The sequence below is a fragment of the Mus pahari genome, chromosome X (genome assembly GCF_900095145.1).
Source record: "Mus pahari chromosome X, PAHARI_EIJ_v1.1, whole genome shotgun sequence".
Classification (NCBI taxonomy): Eukaryota; Metazoa; Chordata; class Mammalia; order Rodentia; family Muridae; genus Mus; species Mus pahari.
Genome location: NC_034613.1, coordinates 147,088,138 through 147,114,230, shown reverse-complemented (window position 1 = coordinate 147,114,230; position 26,093 = coordinate 147,088,138). Strand labels below are relative to the sequence as shown.

The window sequence follows — 26,093 nt, the reverse complement described above, 5'->3', positions numbered from 1 at the left end:
TTCATAACTTCTGTTAGTGTCCATGTGTCTCTGTTTAGTTTCTGTTTCCAGGATCTGTCCATTGGTGAGAGTGGGGTGTTGAAATCTCCTACTATTATTGTGTGCGGTGCAATGTGCGCTATTCACTTTTCAATATTGTAATAATTAGGTTATTAATGGTTAATCTTCTACTCTGTCTAATTAATAAATTATACTTTACCATAGGTATGCATTTATACACAGGGCAGTATGCACATAGGTTTGACATTAGCCACAATTTTTGTCATGGATAGAATGTCTTTGGAATATATTTCACATGAACGGGGATGGTTCTATTCTACTACTGAATTTCATCCCTATGCCTTGGGCTACAGAATATTTGTTACAGACATGATTTTATCTTTTAGTTACAGGTATGGATTACTAATATTTTTTATCTCATTTTGTCTAGCTTGAGGTTAACATTTAGAAGCCTGAGCACAATCTGTCTACAGGAAGTGTTATTAGCTCTTAGTTAGAAGAGACCAATGATACAGTGCTAAACATCTCACACTGCATAGTACAACATTTGCCACAATGTTTTTCCAATCTACATTGTTCCTAGCACCAAGGAAGAGAGACCACACTCTAAGGGAAGCAAAACAGTGATTTCTATTCTTTAGCATACTTTGTACCAAATGTCATGAACCAAATATCCAATCCTTAAAGCACAGTTTAAGATATGTGTGTATAGATTGGTATGCATTTTAGAAATAAGGGTCATCATATGCAATTTGTAATGCACTTATTTCTTTTAAAAAACATTGCTTTCCACTATGAGCATAAATGCAATTATTATAGATGAGAACTTCAAAGTGAGACATATGCCTTTCTTCATTTAACATTCATTCATTGTGGCAATAAAATGAACATATGTTTATACAATTATACCCTTTAACAATCAGTTCATATAAGACTATAAGAATAAGTCATAAAGTAATAGACTATAGTAATGGGGTCTAAGTGACCTTTACAACTAGAGTGAAAACTTAAATTGACCACAAATGTGTTTGAAAGAATGATTCAAATGTCATTTCCCTAAATAGCTATGGAAATGGACACAAACCAGTATGATGAAAGTAAGTAATTGCTGAAAACATATGGGGCCCAAACCAAGAATCTCGTGATCTCACAAAATTGCTGAGAATGGCCTTCCTTCAGTAAGCCACGAGATGGAGACTGTTTCTTTTCTGTAGTTATAGTAGGTGAATCCAAAGTCTTTCTCATTTAATTATTCCTGCTTAATTGTCTGTATTTGCCAAACAGCTGGTTAGTATTAGGCATGCTATCCATGGCTACTCAATGCAGGTCCTCTTTAGGCATAGCTGATTAGACAGATTAATTGGAACCACAACCTTGGCTGTGGTCACCAGCTGCTCAAACCAGCTGAACTCATCAGTTCAGCATAAGGATACTCAAACACAGAAAAGTAGACACAAACGTCTTTCAATGACATTCTACTATGGAAATGTAGTTGACATAATAGAGCCCAACCACATAAATCTATGAAATTCAAAATCTCAACCCAATCCAACCAGCAGGCTCCCTACAAAATGCATTGAATTTAGATATTTGGTCCTTTACCTTTGTCTTTGTTCTTTTCCTTCCCTAATGAATCCAGTTTCTTTCTCAAAGATTTCTTTCTCTTTTGTCCATCTGTGAATAGTAAAAGAACAAGAAATTGGAATAAAAACTATTCATTTTATTTTCATATTACAAGTAGAGTTGACATTTTACTTCACTCATAGAATTGAACACTGTAAATGGGAATAAACTGAGAATACCTGAAAAATCCTCAACTTGTAGCCCATGTAACCAGCCTTGAAATATGCTCTTAAATGTTCTTTCCATTATGGGATGAGCTAGAAACAGTTCTCTTTCATATGTAATTCAGCTTTGACATCCAGATGTGTTTGTTTTTACTATTACATAAGGCTTTTCCTTTTCTCCATGTTTATGCAAGTCACTGTTCATCTTGAATAAAATCTCCATGACAGAATCAACTATACACGCATACAGCATTGAATTTATAAGCTACTACAGTGTGATTGGAAAAGGAAATCGATTTGCTGGCTGACAGATTTCAGGCCTAACTACTATCATCCCATTTACAACCTGCAGAATTTTGCATAGGTCTCAATGCTCATACCTAAATAGCAAGAATTGCATGGTTCTGTTATGAGAACTTAATGAAACAATGCATGTAAAATGCTTAATGTGGAGCCTGATGCATGTCCATAAATTCAGATATACTTTCTACTTGGAGCTTTCATGTTATTATGCAGTATGTGCCTATCCCATAATTTAATTATTCATTCATTGATGAATGTTGATGTTTCAAATGTGTTACTGTAAGTAGGGGAATAGTCCCTTTTAGCATATGATACTTTTAACAAATGTACTTAATATTCTCCTTATCTCACCAAATAGTAAAGATACCACTCACATTGGTTGGCAGCTGCAGTCGAATTCCTGGGATGTCATTGTAAAATATTGGTATTTATCGTTGCCAGAACATGTTTTGTGATTATTCAGCTTACCACACAAGAAGTATGGCTTAGGAGTCTACACTGGGCTCAAATAATAAAGACGGAGTTCATACCCAAGGGTACTGTTTAAAAGTGGATTTGTCTTGAAGGACATACTAAAACATGTAGTAAAAAGTGTTACCACCCAATAAAATCTACAAAACAAACCTCTGATAGCAGGAGATAACAGAATAAGCACTCTGAATGTAATGAGCATTCCTGGGATCCTCTTGGGGCTACAGATGTTCCCAATTCCTCCTCCACCTCTGTGAGTATTTTAAAGTGAAGGAACACCACAATATAGTTAACGGGCACATTTAATACCCTTTCCTTTCCAAAATATACCCCAAATATTTTATTCCCACAAAAAGAAAATAATAAGATTTTTCATCTCTGGAGTCATAAGATTTGTATAAGGGGGGAAACATGTAAATCAGTTGTACTGTGACCAAGTGCCATTGATCACATTTATCCCTGATGTGTTCTTACCTTAAACATCTAAGAGTTGATCTAGCTACTAGGGACTATTGTGACATAATAATTGTGACAGATAATAAAATGCAATTACTACAGAAGATTTTAACCTGTTCTACAAATAGGATTGCTGGTGGTTTTACTTTGTAATGCTTTCTTTAATACTGGTTCACATCAGCAAATGTGTTTGGCTCAGTAATAAAATTTCTTTCTAAAAATCCTTTAATTCCTCAGTTTACACAATTGACTAAAGAGAGTACTGTCCATCTATTAAAGCCTAGGAGATTGTTCTGTGGTGCTAGGGATGGAGCCCAGGACCTTGCACATGCCAACCTAGTATTCTATCACTGAGCTCAGGACGAGAAGCCACAAGTTTCTTCTTTTTACTTTTAATTTTTATAATGTTTTAGGTTAGTATATAGACTAATGGATTTCACTACGAAGTTCATATACATATGTTTCATTATAGTTTGTTCTCAACCATTCTCCTCTCCCACTGCTCTATCCCATGAACACAACCCTTCTAGCTGGGTGTCTTCCTTTCTCATTATGGGCACTCATAAGGGAATATATTCTTAAGCATATTCCTTAAACTTAGCCTTACTTGAAAAGTGCAGAAATTTGACTTCAAATCTAAGTCCCATTGCCTTTCCATTCTCTTGCCAGGGGAGTTTTGTGCTTTAACTTTTGGATTTTTCAGTTCTGGAAACTGTACGATGAATAGATTTTCTGTGGATTGCATGTGGATGCATATTAGATTATATTAAAATACAAATTTTAGTGTCATATCAACAATTACTTATGCTAATCTGTATGAATACTTAGAGGTTAGGATTGCTATGTAACTCCTCCTGCCCCCACATGCACCTCTTTCTCTAACTTTGTATTACCTTGGGTATGTCAAGATACATGTCTAGTCTCACAGGAACATCTGGCAGATGGGCACTATATTTTCTTCCCCTACAACCTAGGCAAAGGTGGTGAATACTAGCTTTGACACTAGAGAGTTCTGTATACAGGTTCTGAATTTACCACTTCCCATAGTCATGTTACTTAATCTCTTCAAACTGGGAGACATAATAGGCTTGAATGTAAGTAATACTGTGTGGGTAGAATAAAGCTGCAGATGCCATGTACCTAGAGTATGATATATGTTCAGTAGGTACTGATTATTCATGAATCTATGTCCATCACTGATCAGATCACATACATCAGAGATAAGATGCATGTATATGTACTGTGTACATTCCTGATATCCACCTACAGAAGAGGGTTATGATCCTTTGGTATTATATGTAGTTTTGAACTACAAATGCGAGTGTGGTAACTAACTCTGGGTCCTGTGCATAGTAACAGTTTCTCTGGATTGCTGAGCCGTCTCCAGGCCCCACTTGGATATTTAGTAACTTGGATATTTACTAACACAAGAGAAGAGGTTCCACACACTTAATGCTGAAATGAACACAAAGAATTGGTAGTTGTCTGCTTGCTGGGCCAAAGCTCTCATTTGGTTGTGCCACAGACATGGGCATGAATATAGCCCAAGGAAGAACAAAACAGCCATATCCAGTCCACTCCTGCTCAGGCAAAGTTCAATGCACAATGATTTATAACAGTTGAGAACTGATGTAAAGTCTTGATTATTTCAAACACAGATCTGGAGTGTGAGCTTCTCAAGAAACACAGAAGAGCTGAAAATCTGAAGTGTCACCTTTGTCACATTCATCTCAAGTCAGCAGAGGCACTGGATCCTGCACTGCTACACCCACTGATAATATCTGACAGACACTGGAGTTTGTAAACCCATCTGAGCCTGAAAGGGAGGTTCTAGCTTGCTCAAGCCTTTAAAAAATACCCTGCTGAGAAAAATTTGGCAGGATGATTTTGGCACCACCTCCTCTGTTTCCTAGCCATAGCTGCCCCACTATTTAGTAGAACCAGAAAAAAAAAATAGACTCTCAGAGAAAGCAAACCAAAGGAATTCATAGGCAATGTGGAGAACTTAGTGAAAAAAGTGAGGAGAAATATATAAAGAGACTGGTGGGTGGTAGAATAGGAATTAGCCCTTTATAAACTACACATACTTTATTCTATGTGTTATCAATCTGGGCACTAGTGATATATGAAGCTAAGAAATTCTTTATTATGGTTGATCGCCCTGTGTGCTTTAAGCTACATAGCCACATCCCCTGCCTTAATTTCCTAGGTGCCAGAGCATCCACTTATATTCTGTTGCCACTACCAATGATGTTTCTGGGCATTACCAAATATCCGCAGGAAACAAAACTTCTGTGGGTGAGAACCACTGCTTTTTGCATAATTCTATGTACAGAACACAGCAATGGGCACAAGCCATGTGACTAAGACCTTCACATTGTTCCTTCTAATTCATACCCAGTAACCACTTGTATTTTAGACAGAACAGTATCCAAATGTTTACAAGTTATTAAGATTTTAAGTACTGTATTAGATTTTAGGAAGAAGAGCAATTTCCTTCAATTTTTAAAGGAATGAGAGTCTGTCTATAGTTAGTAATCCTTGTAACAAATGTTCAAGACTATAGATTTCAGGATTAGGATGAGCACCTGGAGTAAACAGCCTTCTGTTTCCCCCCATGAAAGGTTTTCTTCCTTACTTGGGTGGTAAGATGACAACAATGAGTGGCAGCATGAATGGACGGTAAACTCACAAGGAAGATACCAATATTATCTCTTTTAAAGACGGCATGCTATCTTCAGAACCAATGTGGACTGAGAAAAAATTTTTTCAGAAGAAGAAAGTAAAAGATTTCCAACTCAACAAAACACGGGGTCCTGGATTAGAACCTAAAATAATGTGAGGACATCAGCAGGAAATTGATGCAAATATGAATCAAGTCTATCATTTTGTTGATGTCAATACATCAAGGATAGTATAATGTTATTGGGGGAAAACATGAGGAGCCTTACAAGGAAATGGTGTATCATTCCCATAACTTTATAGTAATTCTAAAATTATTCAAAAATTCAAAATGACCTTTAAAAGCTGCTTCTCCCGTGTAACAACTGTATTTGAATAAATGTTGAAAATTCATCTGTTAACTGTAAGAAAATGGAGGCCTGGGCTGCTTCTTGAGGTGTTTCACAGAATATGAAACTCAGATTTGTGGCATGAAGGGAGATGACTCACAGAGTCATAGTTTCTGACCTGGTTGAAACAATGGAAATAATCTACCATTGCCATCTCCCTCGTTTGAAGAAAAACACATGTCCAAACTGACACAAAACATTCGTTGTGCCTGCAATTTTGTTGGACCATACTTATTAAAGAGGGAGTAGCCAGCTAAGAGTCTCAGTCAGTTTTATTTTTACCACCATGGTGATGGTTTCATAGGTGGGTAATTAAATCATCTTAGAGTTGTGGTGTCTATAAATCCTTTTCTGCACAAACTATTCAAACTTCATATTTTTACCTGTATCTGAGAACACAAATTTCTACACAACTTTATTTGTAAGCATATCACATCTATGCTGATAAACTAAAGTATTTTCTTAAATATAGATAACATATAATCATGTGTACATGCACATGTATAACTACACATCAAGCAAGTTAAAAATCTATGAATATATTATAAAATGTGCAATACAGGCAGAATGTGGTGATGCACATCTTTAGTTACAGGACTAGCGAGGCAGAGGTAAGTATAGATCTATGAGTTTGAGGCCAGCCTGGTAGAAAAAATAAGATATGTCTCAAAATATTTTTTACACTATTTTATTTCTTACTAAGGTGAAATGAAAATTCATTATTTCTTCTTTGTAGGCTTTCAATCTCTAAAAACTAAGGTAAGGAAAAGGCTAAATTATGTATTTTATTTCTAGTTTGAAGCTGGAGTATTGCTAAAGATGAAATTATATTACTAATGTCTCTGCCATTAGGGAAATATTCATTGTATCCTTGCTCAACATCTGCTACTTTCCAATGATTAACCTTATCCATGCAAGTTAAATTTGTCTGGTAAGTTCACCCTGGAAAACAGAGAGTGTCTAATAAGAGCAGGACAGCTAAAATCCCAATCAAAACCAGAAAAATGAGACAGTGTAATGAATTCCAAACTGGTCCCTGTTCTTTGAGTCCTGCTATGTATTTAAAGTCCATCAAAAGAAATGGAGTGAGAGCATCCCTAGCAGAAAAAGGAAGTCTCTGCTTATGGATGAGAGATCCATGGGACCATGTAATTCTATGGCACCAGAGATGGAGTGGGGTAATGTCTAGATATTTAGGAAAAGAACTAGCATAGAGGTATCTTTTCTATTCTAACACAAAGATTTATTTTATTTTCTCCAGGCTTATTCTATCATAGCACATGACTATTTTCCTTGGCTTGGGAATATTATTTATATTATAACACTTATCTGTTTACATATCATCTTCTTTCTAGTAAGTGTATTCATCACCCATCTTTCCAGTTGCCTATCCACTTATCCATCTGTCCACTCAACAGTGATTAATCACACATTGTTGGGGAAAGTAAGTGATGTGTTTTAAGCCTAGATGAGCAGACACTATCTGTTACTCAGAGGGACTCACGAGTTCAGTGTTAGAGACAGATCTGGGAAAAGCTGATTAAAAGCAAACAAAGAAATGTCTTTGTGACCATTTTACTAGGTGTTAGCACAGATGAGCAAAGGATGACCCCAACTATGCTTTCAAAAGCTAATGTTTTTAATGAGGCCTCAGGGGATAAAGTTGCTCTTCTTAGGACCCTTAGAATTATGTTGGTGTTTTCCTCCATAATTCATATGGTGACGACAGGGTTTAGGAAATCCTTTCTTCCTGACTCTCCCACCCCATGAATGTTTTAGATTTGGGAAAACACTTTATTGCAGAGGTTCTCAACCTTCCTAGTGCTATAGCCCTTTAATTCACTTCCTCATGTTGTGGTGATCCACAACCATAAAATTATATTCATTGCTATTTCATAACTATAAGTTTGCTACTGTTATGTATTGTAGTGTGAGTATCTGATATACAGGAGATCTGATATGCAACCCCTGTGAAAGGGTTGTTCAATTCCCGCAAAGGGACATGACCCACAGGTTGAGAGCTGCTGCTTTATTGGGTAAAAGTTCTATTGGTGAACAAACATGGCAGATTCCAGAATGGAGTAATAGTTTTGTCAGTGGAAAGCAGTGTTTCAGAGAGTGAAAATAAAAATTCTGGAAAATAAAAACAGCCTACACTAAAAATATGAAAAAATTATTCAAGCCCAACATAGCCCTATCATTTATTCACATTGGCTGTCAATTAATTGTGTGTGTTTATATGTGCACAGGCTGGTCATCATGTTTTTGTATTATTGATTGTTGATTATTTCACCCAATTCACAAGACATCTATTTTTCTATCATTTTATCTCCAGAAGTTCTTCCCCTAATTATAATTTACACAGAAGTTGTGTAGGGAGGTGGGCATTCTGTCATTTCTCTGGGCACCAATCCTATTGAATTAATCTGTGCTTTGTCATTCTTATGGCACCACGTGGACTCAGATTTTCAGAATCAGTTTTCATGGTATCTCCATTTCCCTGGAAAAGGAAATGTTTTATGGTATTCTTGAGCAATAGAGATGCCTCTTCTTAGAGTGCATGATCCCCAAAGTACTTGTGAAATGTACTAATTCTGATAGTTTACAGACTGAAGTGGTGGTAAAATTAACAAAACTGTGGTCACAACATTAGAACATTCTGTTAGTTTCTCACTGATATAATGAGACTCAGCTATCGGAGGTTATCCTCCTTGTAGTTTAATTAAACATGAAGAAAAGAAATCCTCTTCTGTTTTGTGTAAATTATTTTGTCAGGGCAATTAGTTCTAAATTTTTTTCTTTGTGATATTCAAGAGAGACAAATAACTCCCACGGATTCTTGAGTCTCAAAGCAAGTGTTTTCCTATTTCAGAAAAATCGTTAAGATATTTGATTTATTAAACATGTCTCCTCATTCAGTCACAACGTAATAACTTCTTGCTTCAACAAGTGGTCATGATCACCTTTGAAGGACATTTTACTAGCTGACATTTTTCAACATTTAAGTTCTATGAGCTAAAAATTGGAGATTTAAAAACAACAGCAGCAGCAGCAGCAGCAGCAGCAACAACAACAAATATATCATGAGCACATATCCTAAGGGAGCTGGCTTGCTGCTGCCCTGTACAAATCTGGGAGCAAGCCAATTCTTCTAGGCTTCTTTCTTTGCTGCTTTCATCTCCTGACCCTTATAGGGAGGATGATACCTATTATTTTGCCTAAGTAGACAGTTTTCAGATAGAGAAGTTTATAAACATCAAATCAGAAAGAGGAGCCTTTATAAAATCATTTATTTGGCTTTACTTCTCTGCTGGATTTTAAAAGAAAAGAAGTAGGCAGGAGAACATAAATTAGAAATAACCTCATCATCTCAAAAAACACCTTGCATTGTTAGCTTGAGAGAATCATATCCAGGCATAGGGTTTGGAGAGGTAGCTTAGTTGCTGAAGTGTCTGGCTTGCATTCCGGGAGCTCTGGGTTTGATCTCTAGCAGGTATCAAACCAGAGGTGTTGACACATACCCTGCAATATGAGTACTTGTGAATGGATGATCAGAAATTCAATGTCATCTTTGGCTATGGAGGGAGAGAGGCAAGACTAAGCTACATGAGACTCTTTGTTTCAAAAAGAAAGGAAAAAAAGAATACAAGAAAAAAAACAAGCTCTAAAAAGAAAAAATATATCCAAATTATAGAATTTCATCACTACTTGTTACAAAGCCTATAAAAAGATGCAGTTTGACAGTTGTGTCCCTGTGGAATGTGATTTTTTGACCTATAGAAGAGACTGATTTCTATCTACTTTGCTTTTTGTTTTATAATGAACAAGTCAAATAGATATCCATAAGACATGAACTTTAAATCCTAGCAACTTGTTAAACTTTCTGTCAGTTGCTCACATAAAAATAGCTCTCTTACACACAGTGACTGGGAAGATGACACAAGTGGATGAAAACTTAGAATACATTCTTCCCTATTACCTGCATGCAGAACTACATGGTGCCATTGACAAAGCCAACTCTATCTTCTATCATCCACCCATTCACTCTAATTCACCCTGGCCCTATTTCGTTCCTTTATGCCCCCTGGGATGAATTTTCACCCCAGCCTTGGCAAAGTACTCTATTGTGGGAAGTGGTGTGGCCGTGGCTGCGGCCTTGTGAGCCAAGATGGCACCCTGGTTCACTGCCAAGCCCCATGATTCCCTGCTTGATTACCAAAAACCTGATTATACGCACCTGAGTGATTACACACTGCCCGCCTGTATAGCGTCATACAGCATGATATTGAGTTACTGGCCTATCAACACCCACCCTGTCTGCGTGCATGGCTCTCATATAGAGTGTACTGAATGCTGATTGGATGATGAGAGTTGAGAGATGAGTACAGAGGGTGGAAGGGGATAAATTGGGCGATCCCAGAATAAAGAACAGGAGCTGAGAAGGGGAAAAGCAGTAGAAGCAGGAGGTGAAGCTGAGGAGCTGAGGAGAAGTTGAGAAGCAGGAGAGAGAAGCAGGAGAGAGAAACTGAGGGAGAAAGGAGAAGCTGAGAAGCAGAGAGGAGAGAAGCTGAACTGCTGTAGAGAGCTGGGGTGAGCTGTAGAGAAAATAAAGGAAGCTGCAGCGGGAAGCTGTGGAAGCTGCTCAAACCCTGCCTTGTTGTATGTGTCCTCTTTGCCCCACCTCTGCTGGAAGGAGGACAGAGGCGCGGGGCACTCTATGCTAATCCCTGTGATTTATTTTTTGTTGCCAGTGCCCACTTAGGCACTGGTAGGCATTCCAATTCTAGAGAATGAAAAAGGAGATAAGTGTACTAGGGGAGAGTAGAGGAAATTCTTCTCCTTTCTTACAAAACTACTTAACTAGAAAATTAGTACTCTTCCCTTTCTCTTGATGCTCCCATAAGCTTAACAATGCCAAAGGTTGCTGTAGCCATTCCATGATGAAGAAGAAAGCCAGCCAACAGCAAGAGACTATATTGATATAATAGAAAAGTCAGATAGAAATCGACTGAAATCAGGGAAGTATTTTATACCTGGACTCTACACGAAGTAATTTTAATTGAACTTTTGTGACTTGTAGAAAATGTATATTAATAGTGGATGATCTAAAACTGCAGTGTGATTTTTTACTTTTAGGCCCACCAGACATGTTATAGCAGGTATTCTTAAGAATCAATATCCATAGACATTTTGAATTTATGTGTTTAAGATTGGGTGGGTAGAAGGAGAGAGGTCAGATTAACAAGAACTGTATAATCCTTTAATAAATACATCTTTGAAGACAAATGTTGCTAATTTGTAAGTCATCAAACTAGATAGTAATAATAAAGTTATACTTAACCTATACTGGAGATTATTTTATTATTAAAATCATTTATTAATGCACTATTTATATATCTATAAATGTATGGTATATTACTTTATAGCACACTACTTACTATATATTAATGACTATATATTGTGAGGTTAGTTGTTTAAGAACTTCATAAAATGTTATTTATCTTTCTTGTTTAGCTCTCTCACAGAATTGATTCTCATATGGAAAAAATATTTATTGACTAAAACCTGAGGATTATAAACTTCTGATCATTCAAAAAACCAAATTACAAAAAATTGCAATTATCAAATTTACTTTAGGCAGTGATCCTAATGGGGAGCACAGGTAGTCATAAAATATTTGAAAGATGCCAGAATAGTTTAGAAACTGCAGTGATAAGAGCTTTGCTCAATATTTCAAAGCCTTGTACAGTCGTGGCCAGTGCTCCAACACACATATATAAATGTGTGTCACCGTCACAAGTAAAGACAAGACCTTGGATGGAAAACTATACTACCTCAGAACATGAAATACTATTTGTGGACATTGAATCACAAAGCATGTGACATAAAGAATTAGACATCTGCTTTGTACTAGGACTGAATCATACAGAAGCACACACTTGAGAACTGTAACACAAGTCATCAGCTCCCAGGGGAAGCATCCAAGAAGAAAGTGACAAAAGCAACTGTAATAAAGTATCTGTCATTCTTGGCTTTTACTGGAGAAGATGGATGATGAGGCATGTTCTTTCTAAAAGGCAACTGGAATGATTTCAGCTTTGACTACAATTTATTTATTTGTATTTTTGTCTGTTGAACGACCTGGGACAAGTAGAGGATATGGATAGCTTTTGACATGGCTAGACATACAGGAATATGAAAATGAACCTAAGGCTAGAACCATACCTTAAACATCTAGGGTCAATCTCTTTGAGTGACCATTTAACATATTCTATACTGCTTCACTGCTCTCTTTTGCAGTATCAAGGTATATACACTGTCTGCAGAAGCTAGGTAAAACACACATGAAAAGATATCTTTTACCCTCCCTATCTTAAACACACACACACATGCACACATAAAAGCATACCTTCAAATACTGAGCACATACCGATTCAGAACTTCTATGTAATGTCAGATATATATCTGAAATGTCTTTTTGTTTGGTTGGTTTTTTTTTTTTTGTTTTGTTTTTGTTTTTGTTTTTTCGAGACAGGGTTTCTCTGTGTAGCCCTGGCTGTCCTGTAACTTACTCTGTAGACCAGGCTGGCCTCGAACTCAGAAATCTCCCTGCCTCTGACTCCCAAGTGCTGGGATTATAGGCGTGCGCCACCACGCCCAGCTACATGACATGTCTGATGAATCTAGAAGTAGAAAAACACATTGTAGAGCAGAGTTCGGATTACTTATTGTTAAGATACATTTGACTGAACACTATGAATGTTTAATAAAAATGGCTGACATAAAAAAATCTTCATCTTACTTTATCAGTAATATTGAAGAAGTAGGGTAGTTGTATGGCTCCTTTATTTAGTGGATTTCCGTCTTTTCTCTCTGATATCTTCAGTGAATTACATATCTATCTTCCTTGGGTGGTGCGTCAAACTTGTTCTTACTATTGAGCAGGACAGTCATATAGAATTCTCCCAGGTGTGCCTCTCACTGAGGTTATAGTTGTAGCCCTAGCATCATCTCTCTAAACATACAGGAAAAAAATGTTCCTTTTCACTTACAAAGTCCCTTAGACCCCAACAAAGAACATTTAAAAGTTATTCATACTGATTTTTTGTCATTTTCCTCTTGATTTTTTCCCACGAATGTGTGATGGTAAAATTGTAGGGCATACATCTACTATTGAACCAGGAAAATATAGTAGGTCATGGAAAAGTGTTTTAGAAAAATAACACAGAATTAAACAGAAGTGGGTATTTGAGAATGCTATAGGAAGTATTTAAGTTTAACTCTGACAAGAGAACACCGTTTGGTTCACATGTTTCCCAGCCTGAGATGTAAGGTATAATTTATTTCTCAGTATAGATTTTAGATATATGTTAAAACCTACTGTTCCAAGAACATAGACTTAAACAAGTGTTACATTGGTTTACACTGGTACATTATTACAGACTGTTAAGTAAATGGATTTGTTCTTCTATATTTTATATAGTATAAAATATTTCAACAGTGATAAAGGTAAGCAGCAGGAAACTTTGAGAATTTTGTCTCCAATATAAGAGTAAGCTCTGTGGCTTATGATTACTCTGGTGGTTTTAGGTATGATAGAACAGTGAAGAAGTCCTGAATTGAAGACAGCAAAAGGAGGCTCATGGTTTATAATTAAGATGAGATAAAGAGTTGAGAGAAGATGCATGAACAAGTGATATAGCAATGATGACAACGATAATTATCATGTTGATAGAGATGGATAGCTTTTATGGAGAATGTATGAGATGTCAGTAAATGCTTTAAACTCATTTTGGTTCCTACTACACTTAAACCTCACATTAACCCATGAGACCATCAATTAAAGCTGGAAAATAAGTACAGGGTGATGCTAAAGGAAATCATTTAAGTAACTTCAAACCCAATCCTGGAGATACTGGGGAAGATGTGAGAAAGATGATCAATGCTTTTTGCAAGGTTAGGGAAGAGCAAAGGGGAAGTTTAACTTTAAAGAAGTAAACTCATGTATTCATTCATTTCTGACAGACTTACTAGTATATTGGGCCCTGTACCTGGTGTTCTAGTTTCAGAGGCAAATGATACATAACCCTGTCCCATTGGAAGTCATGATCCTCTGTGGGAGAACCAAGGAAATGCTGGTGGACACATAGAAGGTGACATTAATTTCAGAGTTCCTACACTAGAGTCCCTCTTTGAGGTTTTACAAGCCTAGAAGGCATACATAGCATTACTTGATTCCTATTGGCATTTCTAGCAGACTGTGGATTCTGCTCCACATTACAGCTTGATTGTGATGTATACCAAAAAATTCTACAAAGAGATCTAGCACATTACATCTGGATGTTTCCAGTAAGGATAGCACAAAACAGGATAGCAACCCTTGCTATATAGCCTAACTTACAATCTTCCTCCCTTAGTGTTGAGATTTCCAGCCATAGACAACATTCTAACTTCCATTCAGATCCAACATAAACTCTTTTGTCTTTCGTTTTAATTATTATCTTATATACTATTTTGGTTTGCTAATACTGCTGTAACAAATTTTTGCAAACTTAGAAACCAACAGCTCTCTCTAACTTTTTACTTTGCAATGCTGGAAGTAAATGCCTGAAATGGATCTCAGTGGGCTAAAATCAAGGTGTCAGACATGGGTCCTTTAGGGGCACTTCATGAAAGAATCTATTCCATTGACATTTTTTATCTCCCAGGGTCACATATATTTTTTTACGGCCCTTTTGTTCCATCTTCAAAACCAGCAGCATTGCATCTCTCTGGCCATCCTTATAGTTACAACCACTCATGTGATTAGTCTGGGCCCTTTCAGACAATGTAGGATAATTGCTCTATCTCAAAGATATTAGTGTATCACATTTGCAAGATTCTTTCTGTTCTGTGAGCTAATGTGTTAATCAAAGGATTAAGATGTAGTTATCTTGTAGTGTTATTCTGAAAACTACGGACACATATTAAATTAGTTATGGACCTCTCTACTTTCATTAAACTCGATTCTAATATTAATTGAAGGGGACTTTGATTAACTAGGACTAAGGAATTTAAAGTAAAAATTAAGTGTTCTTTTTCCTAACTGCTTAACTGCCAGGAAGTTTATTTTACATTCTAAATTCTCAGCTACTATTTCCAGATGGATCTTCAACTGCCCTGAAACCTAGCATTACTGCTTGTACATTAGATCCCTTCTTCCATTTCTCTTTCTCAGACATCTAAGACACCTTCCAAGATGTCTTCTTAGATCTTTATTCCTAAATAAAACTGCATCTGACATCACTAGAAGTGCAGAAACAATATAAAGTGAAATTCCATATGGTCCCCTCTAATCTACCTCACCTGAACCCTTGCCCAAATAACCAATTTCTAGTTGTTATCACTCCCGCCAACGTAAACTTCTCCATGATCATTCATTCTAGGGAATTATCTCAGTGACTTCCTTGAACTTCAATTCTTCCCTCTCTCTGATGAATTTTGAAGCTGTGGATTATGCCAGACTATCTTTATCTGAATCCAGGAAGCCCCAGTCTTCACAAATCAGCCTACACAATCATCTCCAAGTGACAGGAAATGGAAATGTTTGTTTGATTTTTTCATTTCCAGGGAGTCTCCTATCTTATCAGGAATAGTATCATTTCTTTAGGTTCTAGACCCTGGATGTTGTGTTCATCTCCCTCAGGGAAATTGTTTTGACAGTGAATCTAACGCTGTTTAGAACATCTACTTTGGGGTTTGCATGGAGATTATGTGGCCACATCCGTCTATAGCTGCTATCATAGTATGTGGTACTTGTCACACGTTCAAATAAGCTCAGCTGATATTCCACATCTATAAATCACCTACCCCAAACAATGTTCCAGGAAATTCTAACCTTTTACACTTGGTCACAACTTCTTCTCTCCTCTGTAAATAATAAAACTTATTTGTAAACTGTTAATTCCTATTTTGATAGAAAGTATGAAAATATCCCACATGGCCTGGCAAAATTTTGTAACAGCTCAGTATTATGAATCATTCCTTGAGGGGATTTGGAACCACATAGTTATATACAGAGCCTCTAGCTGACAAGTTTTATAGCAGTTCTATTTGGTAATGGTATTTACTTTAATGGCCTCTTTCAAAATCAAGAACAAAAAGACATATCAAATTAACTAGATTTTAACGTAATGCTATAAAGAATAATCTCTTTCCTGATAGCTTATCTCATGTGCATTAAATTCAAAGCCTTTTCAAAGTTATCATGTCCTTCAGTATAAACTGTGTTTGCTAAAATTTCCACTTTCTTAGGAATGCAAAGAATGTTTGTGCTCATGAAAAGGAGATAGTCTTATTGGTGATGAGTACATAGGACACTTGTGAGCTAAGAATGTGGGAAAGACAAGCTTCTCCTGCACCCTACCAAAGCAAGGCCAGGCAAGACAAGAAAGCCTTGCTGTAAATGAAACAGTAGCATGACATTATCATCTCTAGTACAGTTTCTGCAAGTGCAGGAGAACTTCCCATCAGTGCGGAGGGTATCTATGTGTGAGATTCATGAGAAATGGATTGACAGAGAATGGTGATGATAACTACAACTGTCGTGGCAATGGGAGATAAGAAAAAAAGCAAAACAGCCATGGCTTCTGTTACTGGCATCTACATTCTGCCCATCAGTAGACACCCTCGAGCTTGATTATGAACTCTGTCACATCCTCCACCAGAGTATCAGAGATTTCAGCCTAAAGAAAAAGCAAAGCATGGCTCAGAGACTCACTGTCCAATGGCAAACTCTGTACTCCAGATTTTGTCCTACTCCTTGTAGAGTCAATAACCAAATTTTCTATTGCAAAGGTGAATCGCCTAAGTTCAAATGGCTAGTGTGGGAATGGAGGGATGATAAGATGGGTACCTAAGTTCTAGTCATTAGACTCCTAAACTAGTACATCCAAGTCAAAAAACAAGACAAAATAAAACAAAAACACAGCCCAGACCCATCGCCACCATGAATGAAAGTATGTTGAGCATATGCTTGTATGTAATGTGAAATGGCTTTGCCTTGGCCCTGAATATTTGGGACCTGATGATGATGATGATGGATGAAGGTTGTCATATGTATTATAGGTGATTTATCAATATTTCTGACTTGAACCCACTTGATGACAGTAGAACCATCTCCCAAAGTATGACAGCCAAATGGATGGCCAGAAATTGGCAGATGTCCTCTGGGAGATGAAAGGCAAGATCAACTCTACTTGAGAACCACATTGTACATACATGCATGTGTACCTGTGCATGTGCATGCACACACACATACACATATATATACACATACACATACACGTTATATATTGTGGTAGTTGTTTTTCTGTCAGTGTATAGCTACAACTAAATATCCATGATAAACAATTTAAAAGGCATAAATATATATGGTGTTACAAGTTTTAGTCCATGGTCACTTGGATCCCCTATTTCTGGGCTTATTTTGAGGCATGTTGTGGTAGAACAAAACTGCATGGTTCATGATGGCAAGTAGGCAGACTGTCAGAGAGGAGGCCTTGCTTGGACTAGACTCAGTTTCCAGATGCATGTCCTAGTGACCTACTTCTTCCCCTCCAGTTTTCACCACTTTCAGACAATCCACTCATTCATGTGTTTTGTCAGTGGGTTAACCTATTGATAAAAGTCAGAGCCCCTAGAATCCAATGGCATCCCTAAAACCTTACCTCAGCAATACAGATAAAGCCTTCAACACAGGAACCTCTGAGGAAATTTGTGATGAAGTAGAATATACATGTATTCATGTACTTATCTGATAAATAAATATCAATTACATGTCTACCTTCCAGGCACTTGCCTACACTCTTCTCCTTTCATTTTTTGTTTTAAGCCCACTGGTCAAAACTCTTTATGAGCAAGTTTACTATAGTTTCCATAATAAATTATGATTTCTTTCATGCTGCCTCAGGTTAGTTTTCTGTGTCATGCAATTATAAAAACTGCCTTTGCAGATGACAGTAATCATTCAGAGACAGATTTCTATGGACTAAATGAATTCAGGTCCCTTCTTCTGGGTTCTGTGGGAATCAGGCCTTGTTTTAAAGTACCAGGCAAGCAGGTGTGCCTGGGCTCAAGTGTTGCATAACAAAATACTACCAAGACTGGCTACAAATGATATTCATGGCAATAATGTCTCAGATTCTCAGTGTGTATGGGATCAAACCTGCAAGCTTAACAGATCTGAGACATTCTTCCTCGATATTTATTTTGAAAACAAATTACCCCAGCTTTTCTTACAACCTTTTTAGTTGACCTTTCTATAAGCATTCTTCTTGGTTGATGTGAAACCATGAAAACTTTTGAGATATGCCAGGCTTTCCTCCCCCAACCCCTAGTTAACCTTCTATTTTTTTTTAAAAAAATGAGCCAGCATTAACATTGTCTTGTTTGGACAAGTCTTCAAAATGGGCAGGGATGCCAGATATCCACTAAGAAGCTGTAGTTTCTATTCTGTGTTAATGCTAGGAGTGAGAATAATGTGCAGCCTGCAGCTTTGGCAGAACAGAGAGCCCCCCCCCCCCCCCCCCCCAGAAAAGCAGATCATGCAAACAGGGCCTTACCTTTGGGGATGGTGATCTGACAGCCCAGGTCACAGTCCTGCTGCAACTGATAAAAAGCCACTTCCTGCAGTCTTGCCCGCTCCAGCTCTGAGAGGCTCTGGATGGGGACTGACCTCAGGCGCACACTACGACCAGACATGCTGTTCCAGGTGAAGTCACCCTGCAGGCCAAGGGAAAAACAAGAAGCATTACACAGTTCACTAGTTTGTCACAAACTTCCTTTTCTCTTAGGCAGAAACAGAGGCAAACAGATTTCACATTTGTGTTTCATAGCTGGCTCTCTAGTTCTCAAACTAAATCCTGTCTTAGTTTAGTATGCATATTCTTAGTCAGTTGCAAAAAATCAAAACATAACGTGGCTTCTGGGTGAAAAGTTCTCATCTGACGGTACATGCATAGGCTAAGGAAAACCATGTGCAAAGAGGTTGGGAGGAACCTACTTCCTCTTATAGATATATATATAGGAAATATATTTTGTGTGTATTTTCACAACAGGAAAAACTGTGCTACTACTTTCTATTATGTGCATTTCATAGAGGGAACAAACATTTTTTGCAAGAGTGCTGTGTATCATTGTTTGTGCTGTATGCTTTTTAACATTTTTATTAGATGTTTTCTTCATTTACATTTCAAATGCTATCTCAAAAGCCCCCTATTCCCTCCCCCAACCCTGCTCCCCTACCCACCCACTCCCACTTCTTGGCCCTGGAATTCCCCTGTGCTGGGTCATATAAAGTTTGCAAGGCCAAGGGGCCTCTCTTCCCAATGATGGCTGACTAGGCCATCTTCTGCTACATATGCAGCTAGAGACACAAGCTCTGGGGGTACTGATTAGCTCATATTGTTGATCCACCTATAGGGTTGCAAACCCCTTCAGCTCCTTGGCTACTTTCTCTAGCTCCTCCATTGGGGGCTTTGTGTTGACTATGAGCATTGTTGATGTGATCAGCATTTTTTATATTACCAATATAATAATTGTAGCACTGAATAAATTATGTTGCAAAATTATACTTTATAACAATATGATTTTATTTAGTATCCTAGGGGATCTATTTCAGGAGTCTCTGCAGATATTAAAATGTATACGTGTTCAAGACTTTGTGATTTGCATTTTTCCCCGGATGAGAATCATTAAATATGTTTGTAACTTTAAATTTTGTTTCATTTTTGTTTGTTTATTTGGGGGTATGTGTGCAGGCACAGGTGTGTCACAGTACACTTATGGAGATCAGAGGACAACTTGACACAATAAGGTTTTTTTCTTGTGTTCTGGAGTTCCTGGAATTAAACTCATATCCCTGACACTAGTATGCTCACTGATCCATCTTGCTAGCCTGTTTTTGTCTTTTAGATATGAAATTTGGATATTTAAGGAAGCTCTTTTTTTTGTTATCTAAGTGTCAAAATAAAATTACATATCCCTTTGAAAAAGTATTTAAAAAGGTGTTCTATAGAGGATTCTACTACCTTTTAGCTGATATTGGCAACCTCTTTTTTACCAAGGTTCATAGAGTAAATATTTCATTCCTTGTGGGCCATCTTGATCCTGTTTCAATAACCTAACTGCCTTTGGGACATTCAAGTAGCCATAGATAATTTATAAAATAATTATGTTGTGGCATATTTGATAAAACTTGATTTACAAAACTATATAGCAGGCCACATTTCGCTAGTGGTCTACATACATTCTTCCAATCTCAAAACTATAGCTTATGAATGAAATTATCTGATTTATACCATTCCTACCATGTTTTTATTTATTCTATCCTCCTGGCTAATTCAAACAATATTCAACAGTACATATTACATAGTAAGCACTGCAGTAGACTTGAGATTATTCAGATAACAGCATAGCCTTTTTTCTTTCAGGTAGCAAGAACACAATCTAGAAACTAGACAGATTATGATCATAGGAATAAGCGTCAAATGCGATGGCTGCCTAGAAGACAGAGCGTTACCATCTGTCTGTAGATCAAGAAAGGCATTGTAGAGAAGGGAGTGTTTTGATGTTGACTTGAAAACTGACTAAGAATGATAAGGGTTTTCCCAGCACAAATGAGGAAATGGACTTATTCTATACATCTGGAAGGATAGAAATAGCAGTGAGCAAAACAAAGCAGAAGTCTAGGCCAGACTCTTTAAAGATTTCTGTGTAAGCAATGCAAAGTAGATTTTTCGTTTTTCTTCTTTTTTTTTTTTTCTCAAAATATGAGGAACACTGACTAAAAGAGGAACACAATCAGATCTATAAAGGAAAGAGAAGTGCTAAGAAATGTCTTAAAACACTCAGGGAGAGAACACATTGAAAATGAAGAGATAAGAAGTACAGAAATATTGGGTAGCAGGGAATGATGGTGCATATATGGGAGCTCAGTACTGGGGACTCGGAGCCTAGAGGATCTTGGGTTTGATGATATCCTGGCCTATATAGACTCTATCTGAAAAAGTCAAACACACACACACATACACACACACACACACAGAGAGAGAGAGAGAGAGAGAGAGAGAGAGAGAGAGAGAGAGAGAGAGCGAAAGGAATTCACAGAGACAAAGAAAGCAAAGCCNAGAGAGAGAGAGAGAGAGAGAGAGAGAGAGAGAGAGAGAGAGAGAGAGAGAGAGATTATTTTGACTCAAACTTGAAAAGATATTTCAATGAGAAAGGAAGCGAGAAGAAGAGAAACAGAGGAAGAGAGAGACAGAGAAAGAGATCTGGAGGGAAGGGGCTGGGCACAATGAACTGTCTTATAATGCATGAAGCATTTCCGCACTATAAATGTCTATCTGATTCAAAATACTAATATCAGAGGATGAGAAACCCTAACAGTGTATATATTAGATCTGCTGTTAAGCTCGAATATAGAGAACCCCCTTAAAATTATGGTGCCAGGGAATCTTATCATTTATACATTTTGTTGTCAGAGGCATGAACTATGTATTTTATGAATATCATGTAGGATTCTTTATGTTATGCACATAAGAAAAATCATAGCAGCTATTTTTGAACCAGCTTCAAGTAACACAAATACCACAAAATAATGAATAGAAAAACAAACAAAAGCCTCAATAAAATATAGTTTTGTTTAACTGGAGAGGACCTCACCAACAGTGTTAACTAAAGAGATTTCTTTCCCATCAAAAGTGTATGTATCCACATTTAGTTAAAAGAATTAAAAGGTAAACCCAAAACTCAATGTCTATGCTTTATTCAGAAAGGTAATTCTTTTGGGCTGATCTGTGATTTGAGTTTCCCATGAAATAAAATTGATTGAAATAATTTTGGTTGAGCCTACAGCAAACTGTTTTGTTATGTGTTTAGGGCTCCTCTATAATTGGAGTATCTCTTTAACCATACCCAATAATAAACTGGCCAATCCAAGAGGGCCAGGAAGGGATTGATATAGGTCTTTGACAACTATTTTCTGTCAACTCAGTATGTCAGAATCATGGTGGGTAAATTATTGCTGTCAAACATGCACATTCTTTGATTTAATGTGGACTTCAAATTTTAAAGTACCATACCTCTGGTCCAATTATATGTGAACTTTTTGACAAGATTCTTAACATCTTTGAGCCTCAGTAGTACATGCAGAAAGAGAAGAATTAACTCTCAGGCATGTGTAGATCACACACGACAATGAAAATGAATTGCTCGTGGAGGGCTTATTAGCCCCTGACAGGATGTGAATAAGTGATAATTTAAGTTATAATTAATATTAATCATCACTCTAAATTTGCATCTCCTTCTGAAGTATGGCACTTTCAGTGACACATAAAACTCTTAAAGAAACGTGTGCTGAATTTTTGAATAAATAGTTCCACTATGTGTTGGAGTGGATTTCTTTTTTCTAGGTGCTAGTTGGATCAGGGTTTCTTGAAGGCAAGATGCACAAGGTAAATAGCTTAGAGAATAAAGAATGGTCTGTCATTTGGATCATATATGTCCCAAGTACCAATGCCATATAATACATATAATAATAATAATAATAATAATAATAATAATAATAATAATAATAATAAGTAAAGGCATGCTTCCCAGATAGTGATATGCACTACTGAAGCATAGTATAAATTATAAATTGAAATACCAAGGCACACAATCAACATTTCTGCCTTGGTCTTTCTCACTCCAAAATAAACATGTGACAATCCCAGAAAACTTCCTTCTTGTGACCTCCTGGGGAAAGCTGAGTGTCTATGTGGCTGTCCCACCACTCACTGGCTGGACTTGTCAAAGAGACAGTTCCATTCTGCACTCAACAGGAAACTAGTTTTCAATTGTCCTTTCTTGACTCCTCACTCCTCAGCACACTTTATAAGGATTTAATACCTCTTCTATGTCATACACTTTCAGAAATCCATTGACTCTGGACTTTATAATTTTAAAAAGGTCGTTCTATTTTATCTTGAGCATGAATTTCAGAAGATTAGGCATAGTTTCTAGGAACGTTAGCTTACTTTGAACTTTCACCTTCATATAGCACTGCTACTTGAAGAGTTGTCCAAATCCAAACATGCAAAGGCCTATCTTGTTTATTCAACAAGCATTGGGTGAGGGTGTTCTACAGGCCAGGAGCTCTTCAAAGTACTTAAGACTCATTAGTGAACAAAAGAGAAAGCAGATAAAGACACAGGCTGGCCAAGTATCTCATGGGAAGTTACAAGATTACAAGCACTGGCAAAATATATAGGACAGGGCAGAGGAAGAAGGATTACTGTGGGAGCTTTGTGGACAGCCCTTACAGAAGTGATTGATAAACCCTGCAGAATTCAAAAGCCAAGGATCCCTCTGGCTGATGTGGGGTAGTTGCTAAAAGCAACAGCTTCCTGGATTTGGGTTCTGGTTCCACTATCTGTCATCCATGTAGGTTTTTACCAAGCTACTACTTATATGGCTTTCACTTTCATCATCTGTGAAATGGGAACGATGAGTATTTTTCTTATAATAACTTGACTAGCCAGGAATCAACAAGCTGCTGCTCACGAGCCAAACCTTTAAGTTTTATTGGAGAACAGTTACAATTACTTGTATGGACACTGCCTGTGACTGTGTTTACACTTCAGTGGTAGAGCTACACAGCTTGCAACAAAGACTGCCTGGCCCACAGAGCAGAACCATTTTAGTATCTGGCCCTTGCAGAAAATATTTTCTGACCTTTGCACCCGTTTAAAAGAACTAAGGTAAATTTATATTTACAATTATCCCTATAGAGTAATTTTTCTTGTCTCCAAGATTGTGCTTCTTTGGAATATATCCGGAAGAGCCCATAAAGAAACTGTATAAGATAGCAATGTGATGATTGAGATGTTGGAAACATAAATAGTAGGGTGATATAAAAATTGTTTTCTAGGGACCTTGAGCTGATGAAATACTTCAGTTGCCAAAGGGATTTGTTTCCAAGCTTGAAGAGCTGAGCTCAGTCATACTGAATCCATATGGTATAAGGAGAGAACTAATTCTGACTGATTGTGCTCTGACCTTAGGCATACCGTGCCATGTACAAGAACACAAAGGTGCCCACATATATAAATAAAAATGTGGAAAAAAAGTTAAATGGTTACATGAAAATGGCTCATATATGTGTGAATTATTGATAGACCTAAAAGAAAAAAAGAACATTGTCAAACCTGGCAACCTGCTAACACCATCTGGGAAAATAAATGACATGTACATATTTTCTTACTGGAAAGTCCTTGCTAATGGTTAGCACAGATAGGACACATCCATATGTTCAATGTCTTTGAGTGAAAAAAAAATGTGAGACTGAAAGGCCATTTTCTCTTCTGAATCTCTCCAGTTGAGCCTTGAGCTTTTCTATTACACATAGATTCAATTCTTACTTTTATGCTTTGCTCAAATTATGGAGGTAAAATAGTCTACATGGAGCCCAGGATGTATAAAGTAGAAAAAAAATTGCATGGATATATGGGATAGGGAGTTTCTGGAGGGGAGACCTAGAAAGGGGATAATACTTGAAATGTAAATAAAGAAAATATCCAATAAAGGAAAAAATCTTTAACAAAAATAAATGTCTCAGTGACAGGGATAATCTGCTTGCCTTTCTATAATTAAATCAGTTAACTAAAATTAGAAGAACTGGCCCTTAGTAATGGATGAGGCCTTGAAAATTCTGGTCACATTATAAATTTTTCAGCATCAACTAGTTAACACCCCATGATCATTATTTATATTATCCCAGACAATGGTTGCCATATCTTTGAGGATAATGCCATCATTATTATCTTTGTATTAGCAGATGGAGAAACTGAGGCACAAACTTTATGTAACTTGCCCAGATTATAAAATGAGTGAACATTAAGAGTTGGGATTTGAAATCAGGCTTTTGGCTCTAGAATTTAATCTCATAACCACTACTATACATGCATGTGAACATCTCTCAGGAGATACAAGCTCAAATCCATCACCTTACAAATAAGTAAAGTCACCCTTACAGCAGCAAAGGTGGACCCTGAACATGAGAGTGAAATTGCACTTCTTTCCACCACTAAGCCATGTCAACAGTAGATTCTTTACAGTTAGGTAAGCCAGAATGTGTTTCTAAACATAGTAGCTTAAGACCTTTCCTTTTGGTAAGGTAACATGTTAGCAATAGCCTTGTCTCCTGTATAAGTTGCTTTCCAAACACTGTATCTGTTCCTGAAACCACAGGCAACATGTTGCAGCACATGCAAGAAGTTGAAAGAGGAAGGTAAAATCTTTGACTCTGAGACCTCCAATCAACTGGTTCCTGAGGCTTGCAGCAATCAAACGAATGATGCTGCTCCCGTTAATTGCAGAGCACGCCTTCCTGCTGTGGTTTGCACATTTCCTGCTGCTTCAGCATCATCAATCAGTCTAGAAATGAGCTGTGCTCATAAATCTCTATCGGCGCAAGCAGTTTTAGCAGCCACACACCCCACATGCTGATTGTCCACTTTTCTTCCCAAATCACAAGCTAGGTATGACAGAATTACATTTCTTATCACAATCACCTTCTATAAAAGAAATAGGAGTATAGGTATATAGACACGGTGCTTACCCATGAATTCTATTCTCAGCGTCTTTGCTGTCTTCTCTAATCTAACTGAACTTAGCTTGGACTAGGAACTTGACTCTGCTTTTTTAAAAAATATTTTTTGGTGAAAAATGAGTCTTGAAACAGAAAATCTTATCAGGTGTGAGAGAAATGTCCCAGTTGGCTCAACTATGACTCCAGGATACTTTTTGCTATAATCTTTTCACCAGACCAATGAAAAGTTAGTTCCTGTCCCTTTTGAACACTGGCAAAATATGTCATTGAGTGAGTGAGTGAGTTTAAGAAAGAAATGAGGAGGGAGCGAGAGAGAGAGAGAGAGAGAGAGAGAGAGAGAGAGAGAGAGAGAGAGAGAGAGAGAGAGAGAGAAGA

At 37.2% G+C, this 26,093-nt stretch overlaps 1 protein-coding gene across 2 annotated transcripts in view; it reads right to left on the bottom strand.

Annotated features, from left to right (window-relative positions):
- The window catches only part of Arhgap6 (Rho GTPase activating protein 6), a 488,517-nt gene that overhangs the window by 56,241 nt on the left and 406,183 nt on the right, over positions 1–26,093 (bottom strand). For both annotated transcript variants that reach the window (XM_021187414.2, XM_021187415.2), the window contains exons 2-3: positions 18,691–18,850; positions 1,603–1,674 (exon numbers count right to left, since the gene is read on the bottom strand). In XM_021187414.2, the coding sequence (XP_021043073.1) occupies positions 1,603–1,674; positions 18,691–18,850 (232 nt within the window). The remainder of the gene's footprint in view (positions 1–1,602; positions 1,675–18,690; positions 18,851–26,093) is intronic.